Here is an 18,940-nt window from a genome sequence, read left to right as displayed (position 1 = left end):
GAAACATGTCTTAGCTACTGTTGCCCATGTTTAACGGAACACGGTGCAGACTTCTTTGATGCCTCCTGGAACCACCTTCCGTTTTCCAGCCGCATAAACAGCCCTGCTCCTGAATGTGGTGTTCATCAACTCGTACTGGGTACCGTCACATACGTGTATGTATCCGTAAAACACGTGATGGTCTACATGTAGCTGAAACTTTAAATGAACCGATTACCCTGTAATACCCTCCCATAACTACCTTGTGTCTTTCAATGTAGTTTTTGAGATTCGTCTATGTTGACAAATGTTCTTTGATTCACTCACTTTAATTAGAGTGCAGTAGTTCACTGTATGACAATGTAATTTATGTTCCTGTGCTTAAATACGGATTCCTTTGTGCTTTTATAAAGGCGACTGTGCTAATCTCTCCCAAACATAGCTCCTTAGCACACATGTGAAAGTTTCTGCAAGGCAAATAATTAGAAATGGCCTTGCCGGGTCACCAGGTCTGTGTGTCTTCACATGGACCAGATATTGTCAAGTTTTTCTCCCCTAAATGATACTAATTCATAGTCGCAGTTCACCTCTACATGGCATGGTCAGACTTTTCCATTTCTGTCCATTTGATGGGTAAACGTGGTCTTTTGTCTTCCCCTGATTCCTATGTGACTATGCATTTTTTATTTTGTTTAGCTATTTGGTGGTTAAAGATATCATATCTTCTTTGAAATGATGAAATCTTAATTCATCAATGAATGTCACACATTTTTCAAGGCAAAAAAGAGAAAGAAAAAGCCCTGATAAGATCTACCTTTTGGCTTCATGTGGTCATCAGAGTTTTACTTCTGTGAGAACTAGAACACGCATTAAGAGAATGACAACCTGCTTAGAAATTCCTTTGAGGGAGACCGTCATTTATCTATGTGTTTTCACAGAGTATACTGAGCCTGCTCTGGACACTTTGCACTTGGCTTGCTGAAGGAGGAGTGAGTGAGCAATGATCATCAGGCAGGCCTGTGGGAAACACGTACCCAAAGCAACAGACTTACACAGCAGACACCGACTAAGTGCCGGCCACAGCAGGCACCACGGGCAGGTGCCTTCCTCATTGCCACTGGGACCCACACAGGGCCCTCAGGGGCCTGCCCAGGACTCGCCCACTGCCAGTTCTCCCACAAAGTTAAGAAATCGTGGACTTGCTTTCAAACCCCACACAAGTTTCCATAAAGTAGAAGCATTGTGAATGGACTCTTTGGATATATAAAGAAAACACTGGCTAGAAGACCAGTAGCACACAGCAGAAAGTATATACAAGAAAAACTGCACTTCTTTTTCGAAATCAGGCCATGAGAATGTACACTGAGTTCAAGCTCCTTCTGCTCTCCTCTCCCACCTAACAAGATGCTTCTCCAGGTCTACAATTCTAATATAATTAGAAAATAATTCATGTTTAGAAAGTATATTCCTTGTTTATTTTAAAATAAGCATCTAGACGTTTCTCCTTCAAAGATGATGCTGGTTCTTCAATAAGTTTCCAATTTGGGGAGCTAGAGTGATTTGCACCCCAGTCGTCACACTGCCCAGCCAGCAACGCATGGGGGAACTCTGTGCATGACAGTCTGGAGCCAAGTTTTCAATTCTGCGGCTACACTGACGTTCTCAGTCAGAATCCACCATCCCATGGCGCCACAGTGCACCCACCAGCAGCCTTATTCGTAACCATGAGCACCGGCAAGTAGCCAAGGTGTCCACCCCAAGGACGATGGGAGAAATTGTGGGGCCAGCCCATGGAACAAAAAGGAACAAACAACTCATCCATGCAACAGCATAGATAAGGACACGAACAGGCTACGTGAAAGAAGCCAGAGCTGAGCGAGCACAGACTCTCTGATTCCGTCTGCAGAAGTTCTAGAACAGGCAAGATTAATCTATGATATAAAGAATCAAAACCGTGGTTGCCTGCAGGAGGGGTGGTGAGGACCAGCAGAGGTATGGGGGTACACTCTGGGGTGAAAGAGGACGTTCTCTGTCTTGATGGGGCCTGGGCCACCCAAATGTATGAAGATCTCAAAACTCAACAAGTAGGACACTCCAGATCTGTGAAACTTACAGGATGCAAATTTCCAAACACGACTGTGAACTACAGCTAATTGTATCACGTTGAAGTGTGTAGGAATAAAGGGTGCTGGTATCCGAAACTTACAAGTGATCCCCAAAAAAGGTGAAATAAGAGATGGACGGATATACGGGAAAGCAAATATTGCAGAACGCTACAAATGGTATAATCTGGATGGTGGGCATATGAATGCTCACTGTGTGTTTCCTCCAACTTTTCTACATGATTGAAAATTTTTCAAAATAAAATGTCAGAAAAAAACTCCTCTACTGGAAAACGGACCCAGGCAAATCGGTGAGTGGTTATATAACATTAGATTTTGTTGGGTAAGCTCCTAAAAAGCACAATGATTAAGATATTGTCCTTGGGGGGCACCTGGGTGGCTCAGTGGGTTAAAGCCTCTGCCTTCAGCTCAGGTCATGGTCCCAGGGGCCTGGGATCGAGCCCTGCATCGGGCTCTCTGCTCAGCAGGGAGCCTGCTTCCCTCTCTGTCTGCCTGCCTCTCTGACTACTTGTGATCTCCGCCTGTGAAATAAATAAAATCTTTTAAAATTAAAAAAAAAAAAAGATATAGCCCTCGGACCTGCGACATGGGCTGCTGTTCCTGCACGTGCTGCTTGACCTCTTCCCCCACACCCCCACCTCCAACGACGGTATTACACCACCTGCCTCGAAAAAGTTGTAGAAAAACTGGAATCGCTCATGCAAAAAATTCAAACTCTGGTACGTGGCAAATATTCAGTAAGTGGCAGCTGATTCAATATTCTTAATTTTTTGCACCAGCTCTATCCAGACAAGTAGAAACAATATGTCCACGGACTAAAATGTGACACTTTTCTAACTTTATTACTTTACAGGTCTTTGCCCAAAGCAATTCTTCATTTCCCATAAGAACAAAATGTCCTTTAGTTTTTCTATTTTATAAAAATGGCTCCTCTGACAGCTAGCCAACGTTGCCATTTTAGTCTTTGGAAAGCACATACAGCATCACCACTGGCTCGGAGCAGTGCAGCCCTGAGTCTGTGCTCAGCGTCTTCTGAACACTTGAAGGCCAGAGGGCCACAGAAGTTCACTGCCAAGGCCATGGTCCTGCTCCTCTCTAGGTCAAGTCGTAACACTATCCAAAGGCTATGGGAATTTTCAGGTGCAACAAGAATGGAATTGACATTCATGTAGTTAAACTATTTGGGAGCAGAAAAGGAGAGCAGGAATGGACTGGTGAATCTCAAAGCATCATCTGACCCATCTAAAAGCAGCAGCTGCTCTGAAAAGCCCACTCCTCAGAGCTCAAGCGGATGTCCATTCTGGGGGAGCCCCAACCACAACTGGGAATCGGAGCAACTTCTTTACAGTCACAGACATGAGCCTGCTGGGTAACAAAAGGTTTAGAAACCTCTAGAGAAAGCGCTGGAAACTCTGCTTTGTGAGGTTTGGACGCTGTGACGTTAAATTCTCTCATGTTTTCAAGTGGAAAAAAAAATTAAATATACTTCACTGGGCTCAACTATGCCCAAATCATAAAGATACTTCTCTGTTCCCTAAATATCGGTTTGTACTTAGGTCAAAACTTTCCATCCAGCATAAATGCTTTATTCCCCTCTAGCAGTTATAAATCATTTCAAAATTGTCAATTTCCTGTTGGGAAAAGTTAGGGAAGAAAATTACAACAGGAAAAAACTATTAATGGCACAAGAGGGAAAAAAAAACAAAAGGAGTGGAAACAAGAAAAGTAAGAAGTTGTGCATGGAATCCCAGACTCGGAGCTCTTCAAAGAGCAGACCTGCAGCGATCCCCAGCTTCGGACACAGCTCCCCGAGACAGAAAAGATGAACAATGCTTGTGGCCAAAAGAGGAAGGCAAGCTAATTCCGGACCTCCACCACACAGAACGGAATTAATGTCAGTTCAGTATGTGGCCAGTATGTAAGCCAGGCTCTCTAACGCTGCCCCTGATGGCTCAGGGGAGCTACCTTACATCCTCGTGGTACTGACATTCCAGAGAACCTCCAGGCTCCTTAGGAATTCTGAAGGCAGGGAGGCAAGGTCATTCCCATTTTCCCAGGGAGAGAAGGGAGATGACCAAGACGGGCTCCCTGCAGGTCAAGTAACTCGTTGCAGGAGTATCTACTCTTAAACTTCATTCTCGCAGCTCTACACCCACCCTCTGCTGGGAGAGCCTACTCCGCCCCCACCCCCAGGGTGCTGATGCCAACTTCCCTCACTGCCTCCAAGCACAGTCTAAATATTTCCAAATTTCCCCTACGTGTGCAACAAGTAAAAATAAAACACAGGGAGAAAAAGAGTTTCAGAACTTGAGAAAATCCCCAAGATTCCATTTTACACAGCGTTCTGGTAAAATTTTAAAAAGAGGAAAAAAAATCCCATACCTGCTTTATCTCCCCAATATGGATATGACCTTTTTGTTTCTCTTCGTATAAACATCTTAGGAAAGAAATAATCAATTCATTCTCTCGCTGTTCACTTCTTGGTCTTGATTTCTTAAAAAAAAGAAAGAAAGAAAGAAAGAAAGAAAATATTACATTTATTTTTAGTTGTCAACAAAACTGCTAAACCATGCCTTTGAAAATGCTAACAGCGTCCATCTGCCCGTTATAATGGGTGCTTTTACCCAATCACCTCACTAGGGGGCACCAATGATCCTAGCTAGACAGGGACATGCGTCTTGAAACTGGACAATGGAACCCCGTGAGCCATATTCAGCTTTTGACCTCTGATGTCCTTATACCTAAAATAAATATTTCACATCAGAAGCACAAATATTTAATAAATAAGTTGTCTTGAAAACAAGAAAAGAATAAAATCAGTGTAAACATCCAAAGGTCAAGAGCCACAGTGGCTAGCTACAAGTTTATAAACTTTTCGGGCTAGGGAACCGGAAAGAAAAGAGCAACTGGCCCAGGGTCATGGTCCCCCACAGCCAACGTGCTGGTCAGCGTGAAGCACTTTCTGCAAGCTCCGCGCGGCATAAACTTGCACGCAGTATTTCATGGCACTGAGTCACTTTGCTTTTTCCCTTCTTTTTTAAGGACATTCTCCCTACACCTTTTATTTTTCAGACAGGGAGTGGCAAAGCACACTGAACCAGAAATCAGGATACGTAGGTCCTGGATACTGCCTGTGAGTGTGACCAAAGGCGAGTCATTGCATCTTAGCTTCCTCATCTGTCCAGAGAAAGATTATGCACCAAATAAACTCCAAGGTCCCAAATTCTTTGGATCTAAAACATCAGGGTTCATTTTTAGAAGACCATGTAATTTAATGTGTTATTTTCTCAGAAAAATGAAGAGAAAAGTTATTCTGAAGACATACAAAGTTGCTAGTCTATAAACCTTGAAAATACAGGTTTTTTGAAGATTTTGTTTGAGAGAGCAAGTGAGAGAGAGAGAGAGAGAGAGAGAGAGAGAGAGAGAACACGGGCAGGGGGAAGAGAGGAAGAAGGAGAAGCAGACTCCGCGCTGAGCAGAGAGCCTGCCAGTCAGCGGGTAGAGTTCGAGCCCTAGGACCCCGGGATCATGACCTGAGTTGAAGGCAAACACTTAACCAACTGAGCCACCCAAGCGCCTTGAAAATATGTGTTTTTCATAATGGCAATTATCCATTTTCCTGCTTCCCACCCCCATTCCAAACCTGTAGCCTGCCCTTCAGAACAAAGGTGGTAATAAATGAGTCAACTTTACAGACATCCAGTCTGGATCAAGGCCACTCGTGGAAACCTCCTCCCTGAGCTAACCTAGAAACCATGATTTCACCCGGCGTGTCGCAGGTTTTGGAAGCAAAGGTGACATTAACCCAGACCTTCTGGTATTCCTGCTCTTTAAAAAAGACATTTGAAATGATAAGTTGTTCCTATGACTCAAGGAAAAGACAGTAAATGATTAGAACGGGTTGTTTTCACTGAGGACTTCCTGTTCTTTAAATTTCAGATTTCAGGACTGAATACCCTAGAACAGATGCTCTCAATCTCGATTCCAAGCCGCAAACCTCAATGTTATGAAGTTTTACACATTTTATGTAACAAGTGCATTTTTCCAAAGAAAGTTCCCATTAAGATCTTCAAGAAAGGAGAGGGATAGTCATGCACCACAATCCCAACTTCGCACCGAGCACCTCAAGGAGGTGACACACACACTGTGAGTCTACATGCCCAGGAGGCAAAAGGGACGCTCGTTCACTGCTGGTGGGACTGCACAATGACCAGCCACCACGGGGGCCAGTTTGACAGCTTCTTACAAAACCAACCATGCTCTTACCACGAGATCCAGCAAATTACACTGCTTCAAATTTACCCAAAGGAGTGGAAAATTTACGTCCATACTAAAACCAACACACAAATGTTTATAGCAGCTTTATTTATAACTGCCAAAACTTAGGAGCAACCCAGATGTCCTTCAACAGTGAACAAATTGTGACAAGTCCATAAAATGGAATATTAGGGGCACCTGGGTGGCCCAGGCTGTTCAGCATCTACCTGCCTAGGGCTCAGGTCATGACCCCGGGGTCCTGGGATGGAGCCTGGTGTCGGGCTCCCTGCACAGCGGGGAGGGAGTCTGCTTCTCCCTCTGCCTCTGCTCCTCTCCCTGCTTGCACCCTCTCTCTCAAATGAATAAATAAAACCTTTTAAAAAATGGATTATTATTCGGCACTAAAATAAAAAGAACTATCATGCCATGAAAAGACATGGAGGAATTTTAAATGCATGTTGCTGAGTGAAAGCCAATCCCCTGCACGCTGTATGATTCCAACTGTACGACATTCTGGAAAAGGCAAAACTATGGAGACAGTAACAGATGAACAGGGGCCTGGGGTTTGCTGGAGGGAGAGGAGTGAACTGATGGAGCAGAGAGGAGTTTTAGGGTAGTGGAAAACAATTCTGTCTGGTCCTGTAATGGTGGGTACATGCCACTATGCATTTGTTAGAACCCAAAGAATGAACAACAGTAAAAGCTAACCCTAATGTCAACTATGGACTTCAATTACTAATAATGTATCAATATGGGCTAACCAGTAGTAACAAATGTTCCACACTAAGACCCGATGTTAATCATAGGGAAAAGTGGCCTAAGGGTAAGGGTGGGGTGTGGGCGGTCATATGTGGACTCTATATTTTCTACCCACTTTTTCTACAAAACTAAAACAGCTGTAAAAAAATAAAGTCTATTTTTTTTTAAGTCTATGAAAGAGGAACACACAGGAATTAGGGGAGGCCTCTGAACAGACACCCAAGAGTTAGAACCATTCCTTCTTCTATAACAATTAAATATTTGGGGCTGTTCTCACAGGAAAATGTGTATTTTTCTTTGAGAAACGGTGCACTTGCTTATTTCAAAGTCTCAAAAAAGGCTAAAAATGCAGGAATAAGAGAAGACATTTTCCTTTCCTCAAAATATGCAAGAAAGAAGTTCAGATGGACAGAAAATGAGACAAATGAGCACCACGTATTGTCACAGGCATTAGAAACTGAAGCAGAGGAAGATATATACATCACGAGGTCGTGAAACAGAGGACGTCACTAAGTTCAGAAATCCATATCCACGATGCCCTATAATGTCAAAAAATAAATCCTTCCTTAAAATAACTAAAAGGTGATTGGGGCTACTCTTCTATTGAGTTCAAATGATTAGCAAGGTGTCTCACCACCCTCCACATGGCAACTCACCCCTTTGTACGGGTGATTTGATTTTATAAACACTCAACAGAGAGACAAGTCTGGGGAAAATGATGGGGAATCCAGTTGGACAGCATCACTTTGCAGTTAAAAACGAACTTGCTTGTAAAAAAATCAATCCTGCTGGGGCACCTAGGTGGCTCAGCAGGTTAAAGCCTCTGCCTTTGGCTTAGGTCATGATCCCAGGGTCCTGGGCATCAGGCTCTCTGCTCAGCAGGGAGCCTGTTTAACCCTCTCTCTGCCTGCCTCTCTGCATACTTGTGATCTCTGTCAAATAAATAAAATCTTAAAAAAAAAATCAATCCTGGGGGTAATACCAGTGGGGGAGGGGGGCGGGAGGGAGAGGTGATTCTGAGGAGCTGGAAATGCTCTATTTCTTAATCTGCATGCTGGCTGGCTGCACAGGAGTATTCATCTTATAAAAACTTATAAAAACTTATTCATCTTATAAAAACTTATAAAAACTTATTCATCTTATAAAAACTTACTGAAATACACCACTGATCTGTGTGCTTTTCTCCTATTAGATATCATTTAAACAAATACAAAACAACTGATTGCCTGTTAAAAGTAACAAAGCCAAGGGGCGCCTGGGTGGCTCAGTGGGTTAAAGCCTCTGCCTTCGGCTCAGGTCATGATCTCAGCGTCCTGGGATCGAGCCCCACATCGGGCTCTCTGCTTAGCAGGGAGCCTGCTTCCCCCTCTCTCTCTGTCTACTTGTGATCTCTGCCTGTCATATAAATAAATAAAATCTTTAATAAAAAAAAAAAGGTAACAAAGCCAATTCTGCCGCATGCTTCTTGACCTTATTTCTACGAGAAGGCCTATGAGTTGGACATCAGAGGGGCTGAAAACTGAATTCCCAACGCGGACTGATGAATACCAGAACACTGAGAGTCTGCGGACTTGGGCAGGTGCTACCTGAAATGGCAATGCTCACTTGGACACTGCTTTCTGACATCTTCTTACAAAGTTATAATCAAATCTTAGGGGAAATAATTTTAAAGCCATGGAAAAGCCAACCAAGTTGATATTCTTCACAAAGTCGGGGAGGGGGAGCTCCTCTATTAATCCTTAAAACTTGTGAAAAATCAGTTCTTTAATCCATTATTGACCCCCCACTGAGTATGAATCCACTTGTTTTATCTACTCAGTGTTGGTTCAGCCATTCCCTGAAATACCCTCATTCAGCAGGACAGAGCTGGACTTGTGAGGCATCTCCTTTGCTAGCCCTACTTGGGCTGGAAAGCACTGCAGGGGGACCGACCACCAGCTGCCATGGGCAACTGCACGGTGAGATGTGCCTGAAAATGGTGCCTTTCAGAAGGCTGTCAATTAAACAATGGCTGTGAAGTGTCACAAGTCCCCCGACAGAAGGGTTCACAGGCCCCCAGGCTCATCAGGCGCCAAGTTCTCTCAGCGTGCTCAAAGTCAGCTTGCATGCAGCAGCGACAACCTCCTGCGAAACACCCAGGGCCACCACAGATTTCCACTCTTTGTGTCCTGTGTGGTCTGCCCTTGTTTCTCTGCATTAAGCATTTATTTACAAAAACACTGATTATGTATTCTTTAACTAAGTAATCATGTACCATTCATTTCAACCGTAATTACATTTGTCTTATGAAGGTCTGCCCTTGGAGAACTCTTCAGAAATAAATCACCCCCTAGGAAAACTGTACAAAGGAACGTATTAACCTTCCTGTTTACAAAAGGGCTCCTGACACTGCAAAGTCACCTTTCTATGATCTGTTTGAAAAGTATGAATTGCAAACACATTAGCAGGCGCTCCTACCTAGAAAGAAACTTGGTTTATAAAATGTTTTATAAGAACCAAGAATGGGGGTACCTGGGTGGCTCAGTCGTTAAGCATCTGCCTTCGGCTCAGGTGATGATCCCAGGCTCAGGTGATGATCCCAGGCTCCTGGGATCAAATCCTGCATTGGGCTCCCTGCTCCGCAGGAAGCCTGATTCTCCCTCATAAATTCTTTTAAAAAAAATTCCTCTAACAACACCAAAAAACAAAAAAACAAAACAAAACCAAGAATGGCCATTGAAAATAATTCAACGAAACCCCCAAGCCATTAGAAGAAGATATCCATGTCAAGTTGTATCACATAAGGAAGAGCCTTGCTTACAATGATGGAGGACAAGTAAGCGCTGGCTTTTCACGCGCAGTGTCACTTCCCTTCAGTCTTCAAGCCAATTGAGTTACAGAGCCTTCTAGAACAACACATAGGGGCCCCAAGATATGGACTGCGTGCATTTAAAAATAACAGGGAAAAAAACAAAAACAAAAACCCTGTGTCATCACTTTTCTCTAAAGTCTCTTGTCCATAATGCACTGACTGTCTAAAAACTTAAACGGGTCAAAGGGAATCTCAGGATCACATCCGTTAGGAATTTCTCACTGCCGAAGAACACTTATTGCCTACGCTGAGTCATCGCACTGTATTAGGATGGCTACACAGTGCTGTCTGAACAAAAAATGAAACACACATTAGGGGAGGAATATGCATCTCCTGAGCTTGCTGCAAAGATGTTTCCCAAAGTGGCTTGCTAACACTCGACCATCAAGCGGACCGGCATCCAGGGAAAAGGCCCAGCCTCTGCCGTAAATGCATTTAGAGTCAGAAGCAAACTGCCCGTCCGTTTATGAACTCCAAGTACAAATCGCACTAAGGTTTTCTGAGTACTGTGTACTCAGAACTCTAAAGATCCTTTAAGAAAAAACAAAGTAGCCTGTCTCAAGTCGATTCAGAAGAAAACAAGAAAATTTAAAGGCAATCGGAAACTGTGAAAACTACAATCTAAGCCACTTATGAAACTGAAAAACCTTCCATTGCTTTCCTTCTCTGAACATGTGTCACTCCCGCCAGAAAACAGGCCAAGGGCCTGTGTGCACAGCCCCGTGCCAGTGAGGAGGTGGAGAGAACTCGCCTTCCAGAGCTGTCGGCCTTCTAGATTGAGTTGATGACTCCTCTGCAGAACCCCTGCCGCTCCCCTCCCCACAGAAAAAAAAAGATATTCTTCTTCCTGATGTGCTCTCCTCCCTACAAAAGTGCCAGGAAACCGCAGAAGATGCCCCTCGGCCAAAGTGGACATGAAATCTGCGATGAGCTCACTAAAGATTCATAATGAACACAGTCCAGGCGTGCCGGCACACGCGGCGTTGTTTCCCGAGCTACGTGGCCTCTGCGTGCAAGGACAAGAGCGAGTTTCCAGAACAGCGACGAGCCTGGCTCTGGTTTTGTATTTTGTTTTTATATTTAGGCTTGATACACAGTTCTAAGTAGATAACATCATCTCCATTCCTTTCCAACACTGAGGACGAAGGGAGGAACAGTGAGTGACTAAGCTCACGTACGAAATGCTGTCTCTGCCCACTCCCACACTTTGGGGCTGGAACCCCAAGCAGGAAGGGGCTGGCAGAGGTTTCCTGGGGAGCAGAGGAATGCTCAGGGACCAAAGTCCACATCGTCTTTCTCCTGGGTGGCAGGCTCTTTCCACTCAGCAATTTCCTTTCTCTCATCCCAAAATGTTCTTTAAGGCAGGACTTCTCCGGGTTAGTCACACTCACCGTGAAAACCAAGACCCGGTGGGAGTCTGCGTCTGACCTGGCCCCTGCCCAGGGCCGGTGAGCCTAAACCAGGAGGAACCAGGTCCGCTTCCTCCGAGCTGGGACAGCTCTGGTTTGCTGTTTTTCATATGTACCATCTCACAACTAAGCTGCTTAGCTCTGCTTCAAGTCTAGCAATTAGAAACTCGTACCATACCTGAACCTCCTCAAAAATGGTTGCTTGCTCCTGATTACTTAATGTCGTCAGGTGCTTCTGGAGTTCTAGTTTGGTTTTGGAAGAATTCATTCCTGTTAAGAAAAAAAGAGAGAGAGAGAGACATGAAAACACGCTATGGAGAAGTCACAAGGCAGAGTTAAACTTCCGACTCGGGCTTTTTACGTCCAAAGTTTTCCGGACATTCTACTCAGTCATAACATTCGTGATGGCAATGATGACAGCTAATGTTTTTTAGCTGAGTCTTCACGTGCCAGGCACGGTCTTAGACACCAGGCCTGCCTCAGTTAACTCTAAGAACAACTGGTGAAGACGATCAAGTTAGCCCCATTTCACACTTGAGGAAACCGAGACCCAGAGAGCTGACGTGATCACCAAAAGACCACTGTGCTAGACCCCATCTCAGGCCTCTGCGGTTCCGAATTTTCTTTTTTCCACCACTCCGTGTTAGAACACCTCACACAATCAGAACACTGTCCGCATGAGTACTTATATACAAACTGGACAACTCAAGGGAAAACATCTGCTGCCCTATCGTGTTCTCCTCCACGGTCGGCTCCCCGCAGACTGATTCATGCAGCTACCCACCTTCGTTTTAGCACCACTTGCTTCTTACTAGTCTAAGCCCATCTAATTACCATTACAGAGGATTGTGAGGAAAAGTTACACAGTCACAATCTAGTGCCAACGAGAAACTGATGCTTCGGAAAGTTGTTTCTTCACACAAACAGGGCTTAGATCCTGTTTTGCCTTTTCTTGGTGCCAGAGAGAAATGTTACACCTGCCGAGAAGATTTAGAATGGAAGGGTTTGCTGAGCAGAATACCGTGGGAGCACTGTCGCCGGGCACTTTCATTCCGAGGGCGGCTCTCAGCTTACGCACCTGTTGCACACCCCCCTCCCCCGGGGAAGGTGCAGGGCCGCAGTCTGCCCCGAGAACACTGGGAACTCATCTGCACGGCTGAGCGTGGCCAGGAGGGGCCGCCTCTCAAGTCTGGACCCGGGACATGGAAATCAAGCCTGTTTTTACAGAGGTGACATCGCTGAGGTCGAGAGAAGCCAGGTGACTCTCCAAAGTCAGGAGGCTGATGAGCCGCTGCCTCCCCACACCCCCCCCACCCCTGCTGGGCCCAGAGCCCCCACCCTGCTTACAGCTCTGCTGGGTCCATCTCAGCTTCCAGGACGTCCTCCCTCCCGTCCGCCCCCACCTCCCTTTATTTTTTGCCAAGAAAATCCTATAAAAATAAAAGCCAACACTTCTGAAATGGCTGGTCTACCACCATACTCAGCGCTACGTGCATCCCCTCACCCCCAAAACAATCCGAGTGGACACCATTCTTAGCAATTCTAAGCAATTCCAATGTATATATGAAGAAACTGAGGCAGAGGCAAAGTCCAGTATTTTGTCCTAGGTCATCGGCTAAGTAAGGGACAGAGTTAGACTCTGAACCAGGTCCGTTTCCCTCCACCGACAGCTCCTCAACTCTCCGCTGCCTCCCTTTCCTAGAGAGTCCAGTCGCCCGACCCGCAGGTGGCTTCCATACTAACGTGACCACAGAGGCGGTGAAGTGCCAAAAACACAGCTGGTTTCTGCCAGAACGCAATTCAGGTACTCTTCCGGCAAGCTGGCAGGTCAGACAAGCCGGGAACACGGAGGGGTGGTTTTTTACTGCACTACTTAAATGTTGACTCAAGAGTGTTTAAATTGATGAGCAAAAGGAGCCATCATGGTTAACCAAAAGCCTCTCCACAGGTCCCTGACACAATGTCATAAGCATCCTATCAGGACATATGTGTGTTGTTTGACGAGACGCTCACATGTGGAGAGCACCCCAGAGCTCGGAGGAAAGTTCGACGAATTGTACAACAACTAACAGCGTAACAGACTGATTGCACAACAGCCTGATTGTACACTTCTAACAATCAGGCCACAGCACAGAAAATTCTCCATATTGGGGGGCAGGTGAAGACACTCTTTGACAAGTTTTATCCTTGTTCTCAGGACGCCTCACCTCAGAAGGTCCCTCCTGCCCCACCTCAGACAGCAGGGGAGGTTTCTGATCCCTGCCGCGCAGGCCCCAGGCCTGGCCTGGCTCTCCACTCTGTCTTTACAGTGAACCTTCTAGTGGCTTCTCAACACCATCAGGCACTGCTGGCTGGTTTCTGCAGCAGGAAGGTGGCACCCCCCATGTGAAGCCTAAAGGCTTTACAGGGGGAAAGGGATGCAGGGAACAACAGAGAAAAAGGTAAGCAGAGTCAAGGGCATTCCAAAACTCTAATCCCTCCAGCCCGGTGGTCAATGAGGCCACCGTCACACTGCTGGTGCAGAAAAGTCTCTTATTAAGGGGGCTCTGATGAGCAGTTGCTTGGCCAGAGGCAAACTTACTTAGATGGCAAAAGGAAAACTCAGCTCAACTTTTTTTTCTTCTTAGTGAACATCAAATTCATTCTACGAATTCCCAAAATGCTCTGCCCAACTTTAAAATAAGCAAAATGCTAGATAAAGCACTGCTAGGAGTTGCTCAGAGTTCAAATTCAGGCCCGAGCAAAGCTGCTCGTCTTACATGTTCAGAGTGGCGTGTCCCACCGCCGCTGCTGGGCAGAATGTATGTATTTTTTTTTAAATCCTGGAGCATAACCGGACTAAATCATTTGATGAAGGAAACAGTGTTTAAGTCTTTCTTCTTGTGGCCATGTCATTAGTCCTCTCCCCAGTGTATGGAGTTCCTGGACAGAGCCTGACTTCCTATTAGCACTACGCTTATGGGAACACGCAATGAGCTTTCATAAACCGCATTAGGAACACATTACAGCAGAGAGCAAGGGCCTCGAAGTGTTCATGAAACCAGCATCTCCCCAACAAAGGACCCATCTCCCCTCCTTAGGATGCCTATAACACTGTGCCCGCTCTACCTAAGAAATGCTTCCCATCAGGCATGCAAAACCCCAAACTTCTAATTGTGCTATCAAGAACGTTTCTACCTTAGCAGAGCTTTTTGCTTTGCTTGGATTTTATCAGGTAAAAAGACGAATTAAATAATGACTTCAAAATACAGCAGCAAAATCCCTACCCTGACTGAACTTTTCAGCTCTCACTTTCGGAAAGCTAAGCCAGACCACAGAAAGATTTATCAAGTAGAACTCTGCAATCCTTCCAGTCCCTGCAGATCACGGTCTGCTTTATCTTCAAGGCCAACGTTGTTGTTGGCTTCTTAACAAGCTCTTAAGGGACATTCTGTCATTGTTTCCCTTATCTTGACAACCACTAAGGGACGGTTTAGTGATCTTTTCAGATGAGATCTCTAGGTAAAACTCAACTTTTCTCCTTTCCAGCTGTATTTTGTATAATGTCAGCAAACAGTAACAATTAGGGAAGCACAATTGAAAATATTAATCAGGGGCGCCTGGGTGGCTCAGTGGGTTAAAGCCTCTGCCTTTGGATCAGGTCATGATCTCAGGGTCCTGGGATCGAGCCCTGTATCGGGCTCTCTGCTCAGCAGGGAGCCTGCTTCCCTTCCTCTCTCTCTCTCTCTCTCTCTCTCTGCCTGCCTCTCTGCCTACTTGTTATCTCTATCTGATAAATAAAATCTTTAAAAAAAAAAAAAAGAAAACATTAATCATTTTGATTCATTTTAAAGAGCACTATAATGCCAGCAAATGAACCTTTGAAACTTAAGGTGGTGATTGTCAGTTTAGCTCATTTAAAAAGGGAAATCAGATACTACTGCACACCCGCTGGGATGGTTATCGTTAAAAAGAAGTAGTAGAGAGAAACGAACGTATGTTGGCAAGGATGGAGTGCACTGCTAATGGGAATGTAAAATGGTGTAGCCACCGTGGAATATACAATGGCGGTCCCTCAAAAGATTTAACACATAATTACCATCTGATCCGGCAATTCCCTTCTGGGTATATTCCCAGAAGAACTGAAAATGGGAACGTGAGGAGAGATTATCCGCAAGCTTTACAGCAATGTCATTCCCAACAGCCAACTGAGGAAACAATTCAAATGTCTGTGGACAGAGAACTAGACAATGTGGTTCAGGCACACGAAGGGATACTCATCTGCCTTAAAAGGGAATAACATTCCTGCTAAGATGTGAAAGGAGATTTATGCTAAATAAGACAGTCACGAAAGGACAAAAGCTGGATGACTCCACGTGGATGAGGTGCCTGGAAGCTGTCACACTCACAGACACAGAAGCAGAGTGGTGGCTGCCAGGGACTGGGGCAGGGGAACTGGGCAGTTACGGTTTAATGACTTTCAGTTCAGAAAGATTAAAAAGCTCCACCAATGGATGGCAGTGATGGCCTCAAAACAACGTGAGTGTACTTTATGCCACACCGGACTGCCCCCTTTAAAAAGGTAAAAATGGTCGATTTTATATGATGTGTACTTTTACCACAATTATGAAAAAAGGGAAATGAAATCCAAATAGTATAGTGTTTTTCTCTACCCAAGTAGAACTCATTACAAGTGTTCTAGGGACATGGGACATGAGCAAATCTGGAGGGGTTTTGTGTATGTGTGTGTGTGTTTTACAATAACATGGGTTGTTTAAATCCTGTGACTCCCCTCAGAATCACAAAGTTTTAGAAATCCTCCTATAAATGGAAAAAAACGAAAACCAAAGAGAGAGAGAGGAATGCACCCCTTCAGCGCCAGGGTCCCTCAGAGGATCATCATGGCAGGTTTACCCTCATTCTCTTCCCCTCGCCCCGGCCTCCCCTGCAGGCCCAGAAATGGAGCATCTCTCTTCCCACCTGAGGAAGTTTCCACGCACCTCCCCCCAGAAAAGGGTCTCCTCCATTCCATTCTGACCCAGTGGGCCCCTGTGGCCCTGGATCTGCTCGAAACTTCCCAGCTGTGCAGAGCTGGGTCCGCTGGCTCTTCCCCCAGCACGGCCTTCCCCAGGGGGCAGCTCTGTGTGCAGGTGACAGGGAGGGCTTTCCCACATGCGCAGACTCCTGGGCTCACACACTAGTATTCCCCTCGACCTCACAAGTGCTCGGTGTACTTATCCCTAAAACGTAAATCAGCAATCCTCTTTCCTCCCACTCGTGAAAGCACCTGGCACAGGGCCTGGCACACCTTAGGTGCTCAAAAAACAGCAGCTGCCAATGAGAACATTTACTTTCTCCCTACAGCACATTTCTAGAAACTACAGTCGACTCCCAGTCCCTTTTATTCCTTCCTTGTGACTCAGGTGCAACCCGTCTTCTGCCCCTTCACTCCGTGAACACTGTCCTGGCAGGGATGACCGGTGACCTCGGAACTGAAACACTTGGCGGAGATCCTGCAGCTCTCACCTTACTAGACCTCTTCAAAGCAGCCAACAGGGCCGACCTGACCATTCACGGCCTGGATAAATGCTAGGCGGCTGCATCTGTAGCTTCTACTTCTCTGCTCCACGACCCTTAGAGCAGCGATGGAGAAAGGGCAGGGACGCCTCCCTTCAAACCCTGACCACAGAACACAATAGCTTGGCCATGCACAGAAGACACCCCCCCCAATCCCCCGCCGTGCTGAAATCCACCAGCGGTCCAGGTAACTAAGGCTACTCACCCTCTATCCGCTCGCAGAGCTTGTGCAGGCCCTGCAGGGGGCAGCCCTCGCACAGCTGGGCAGGCACCTGAGCCGTCCGCTGCACTGCAGCCACGGTGAAGGCCTGCTTCAGGGTCAGCATGATTTCATCAACCTGATCAGAGAGAAGACACAGGGAGCCAGCACGTGTAAGACGAGTGGGGCTGAGATTTCAGGACTCTGCAAACACTTTCAGCATTTTAAGATTTGGGGGGGACTATTTGTCACCGACTGACAGATAATAATCGTGATAACCGCTAGGATTAGAGTCTGAGAAACACTACCCAGCGGCTCAAAGCTTGTAAAGAAGGTAGAAACTAAAAACACAAATTCAATACTCATGAAAGAGCCAGCTCCTCTGGGTCAAATGTCCAAAATGACATACTTTAATGCCAGGCCAGAGGGCAAACGTTGAGCACGTTCCTCAAAAACGATGAAACCCAAGACACATACCCAAACAAGGCTTGCATGTGTACTAGCTAGTCACTAAACAGTCATGGCGGATAATTAAAGCCAAATAACGACACGTCAATGTAGCTCTATGGTTTGCGAAGGAAAGAAAAATCAGTGAGGTTGACATTGCCCAGAAACACATTTTCCAGGTAAGAGCTGCTCAGTGTCACTTACCAGAGCTTCATTTGTGCACTGAAACACGTAACAGACGAAATGAAAGCCTCCACCCCCTGAGGACTCTCGGCAGATAAACCCAAAGTGGTCCACATGTCGGATACCCTGTTGCAGACGGGGAAGAGAGGAAGGAGCGGTGAGCGGTATCCGAAAGCCACAAGTGCCAGAAGGCAACAAGACTTAGGCAGCGCGGCCTTCTAGAGCACTCTAAAACAATTTCCCAGATTTTTCTGAAGTACAGGCACACTGAATGTTACCCGAGTTTCAGGTGTGCGACTTGGTGACTCGACAAGTCTGTGCTCACCTTGAGCGCAGCTCCCATCTCCCACCATACCACGCCCTCACAATCGCGCAGACTGTCCTCCCAGCGCTGTGACCTCTCATCCCCGCGACTTAACACGCTCCAGACTGGACCTCGAAGCCGGCACACTCCACCACTCTCCCCTCTGGCAACTGTCAGTTTGTTCTCTATCTGGGTTTGTTTCTGCTTTTTGTTTCTTCATTTGCTTTTCAGATTCCACATATAAGTGAAATCATGTGGTATGTCTCTTTCTTGAACTTATTTCACTTAGCATAATGCCCTCTAGGTCCATCCATGCGGTCACAAATGGCAAGATCTCCACCCTTTCTATGGCTGAGAAATACCCCATGGGGTATTTATATACACACCACTTCTTCCTCAGCTGTTCATTTATGGACACCTGGGCTGCTTCCGTATCTGAGCTATTGTCAATAACGCAGCAATAAAAACAGGGATGCACAGCTTTTTGATTTAGTGCTTTTGATACCTCCGGGTAAACAGCCAGTAGCGGAATTACTGGATCATATGGTGGTTCTATTTTTAAGGTTTTTGAGAAACGTCCATGCTGTTCTCCACAGTGGCTGCTTGCATTCCCACCAGCAGTGTACCAAGGGTTCCTTTTTCCCCACATCCTTGCCAGGGGTAGCTCACTGTGATCCTGATTTGTATTGCCCTGATGATGAGTGATGTTGAGTATCTTTCCATGTGTCTCTTGGCCATCTGTATGACTTCTTTGGAAAAATGTCTATTCAGGTCCTCTGCCCATTTTTTAATTAGATTATTTGGGCTTTGGTGTTGTCTAAGTTCTTTACATATTTTGGACATTAACCCCTCATGGGATATATCATCTGCAAA

At 45.8% G+C, this 18,940-nt stretch overlaps 1 protein-coding gene across 2 annotated transcripts in view; it reads right to left on the bottom strand.

Annotated features, from left to right (window-relative positions):
* Positions 1-18,940, bottom strand: part of TBC1D1 (TBC1 domain family member 1) — a 226,762-nt gene that overhangs the window by 92,456 nt on the left and 115,366 nt on the right. For both annotated transcript variants that reach the window (XM_080796164.1, XM_080796165.1), the window contains 4 exons: positions 17,785-17,889; positions 17,140-17,272; positions 11,557-11,648; positions 4,485-4,595 (listed from right to left, as the gene is read on the bottom strand). In XM_080796164.1, coding sequence (XP_080652290.1) covers positions 4,485-4,595; positions 11,557-11,648; positions 17,140-17,272; positions 17,785-17,889 — 441 coding nt within the window. The remainder of the gene's footprint in view (positions 1-4,484; positions 4,596-11,556; positions 11,649-17,139; positions 17,273-17,784; positions 17,890-18,940) is intronic.

Source organism: Martes martes (assembly GCF_963455335.1).
Source record: "Martes martes genome assembly, chromosome: 2".
NCBI lineage: Eukaryota > Metazoa > Chordata > Mammalia > Carnivora > Mustelidae > Martes > Martes martes.
This window is presented reverse-complemented; position numbering and strand designations above follow the sequence as displayed.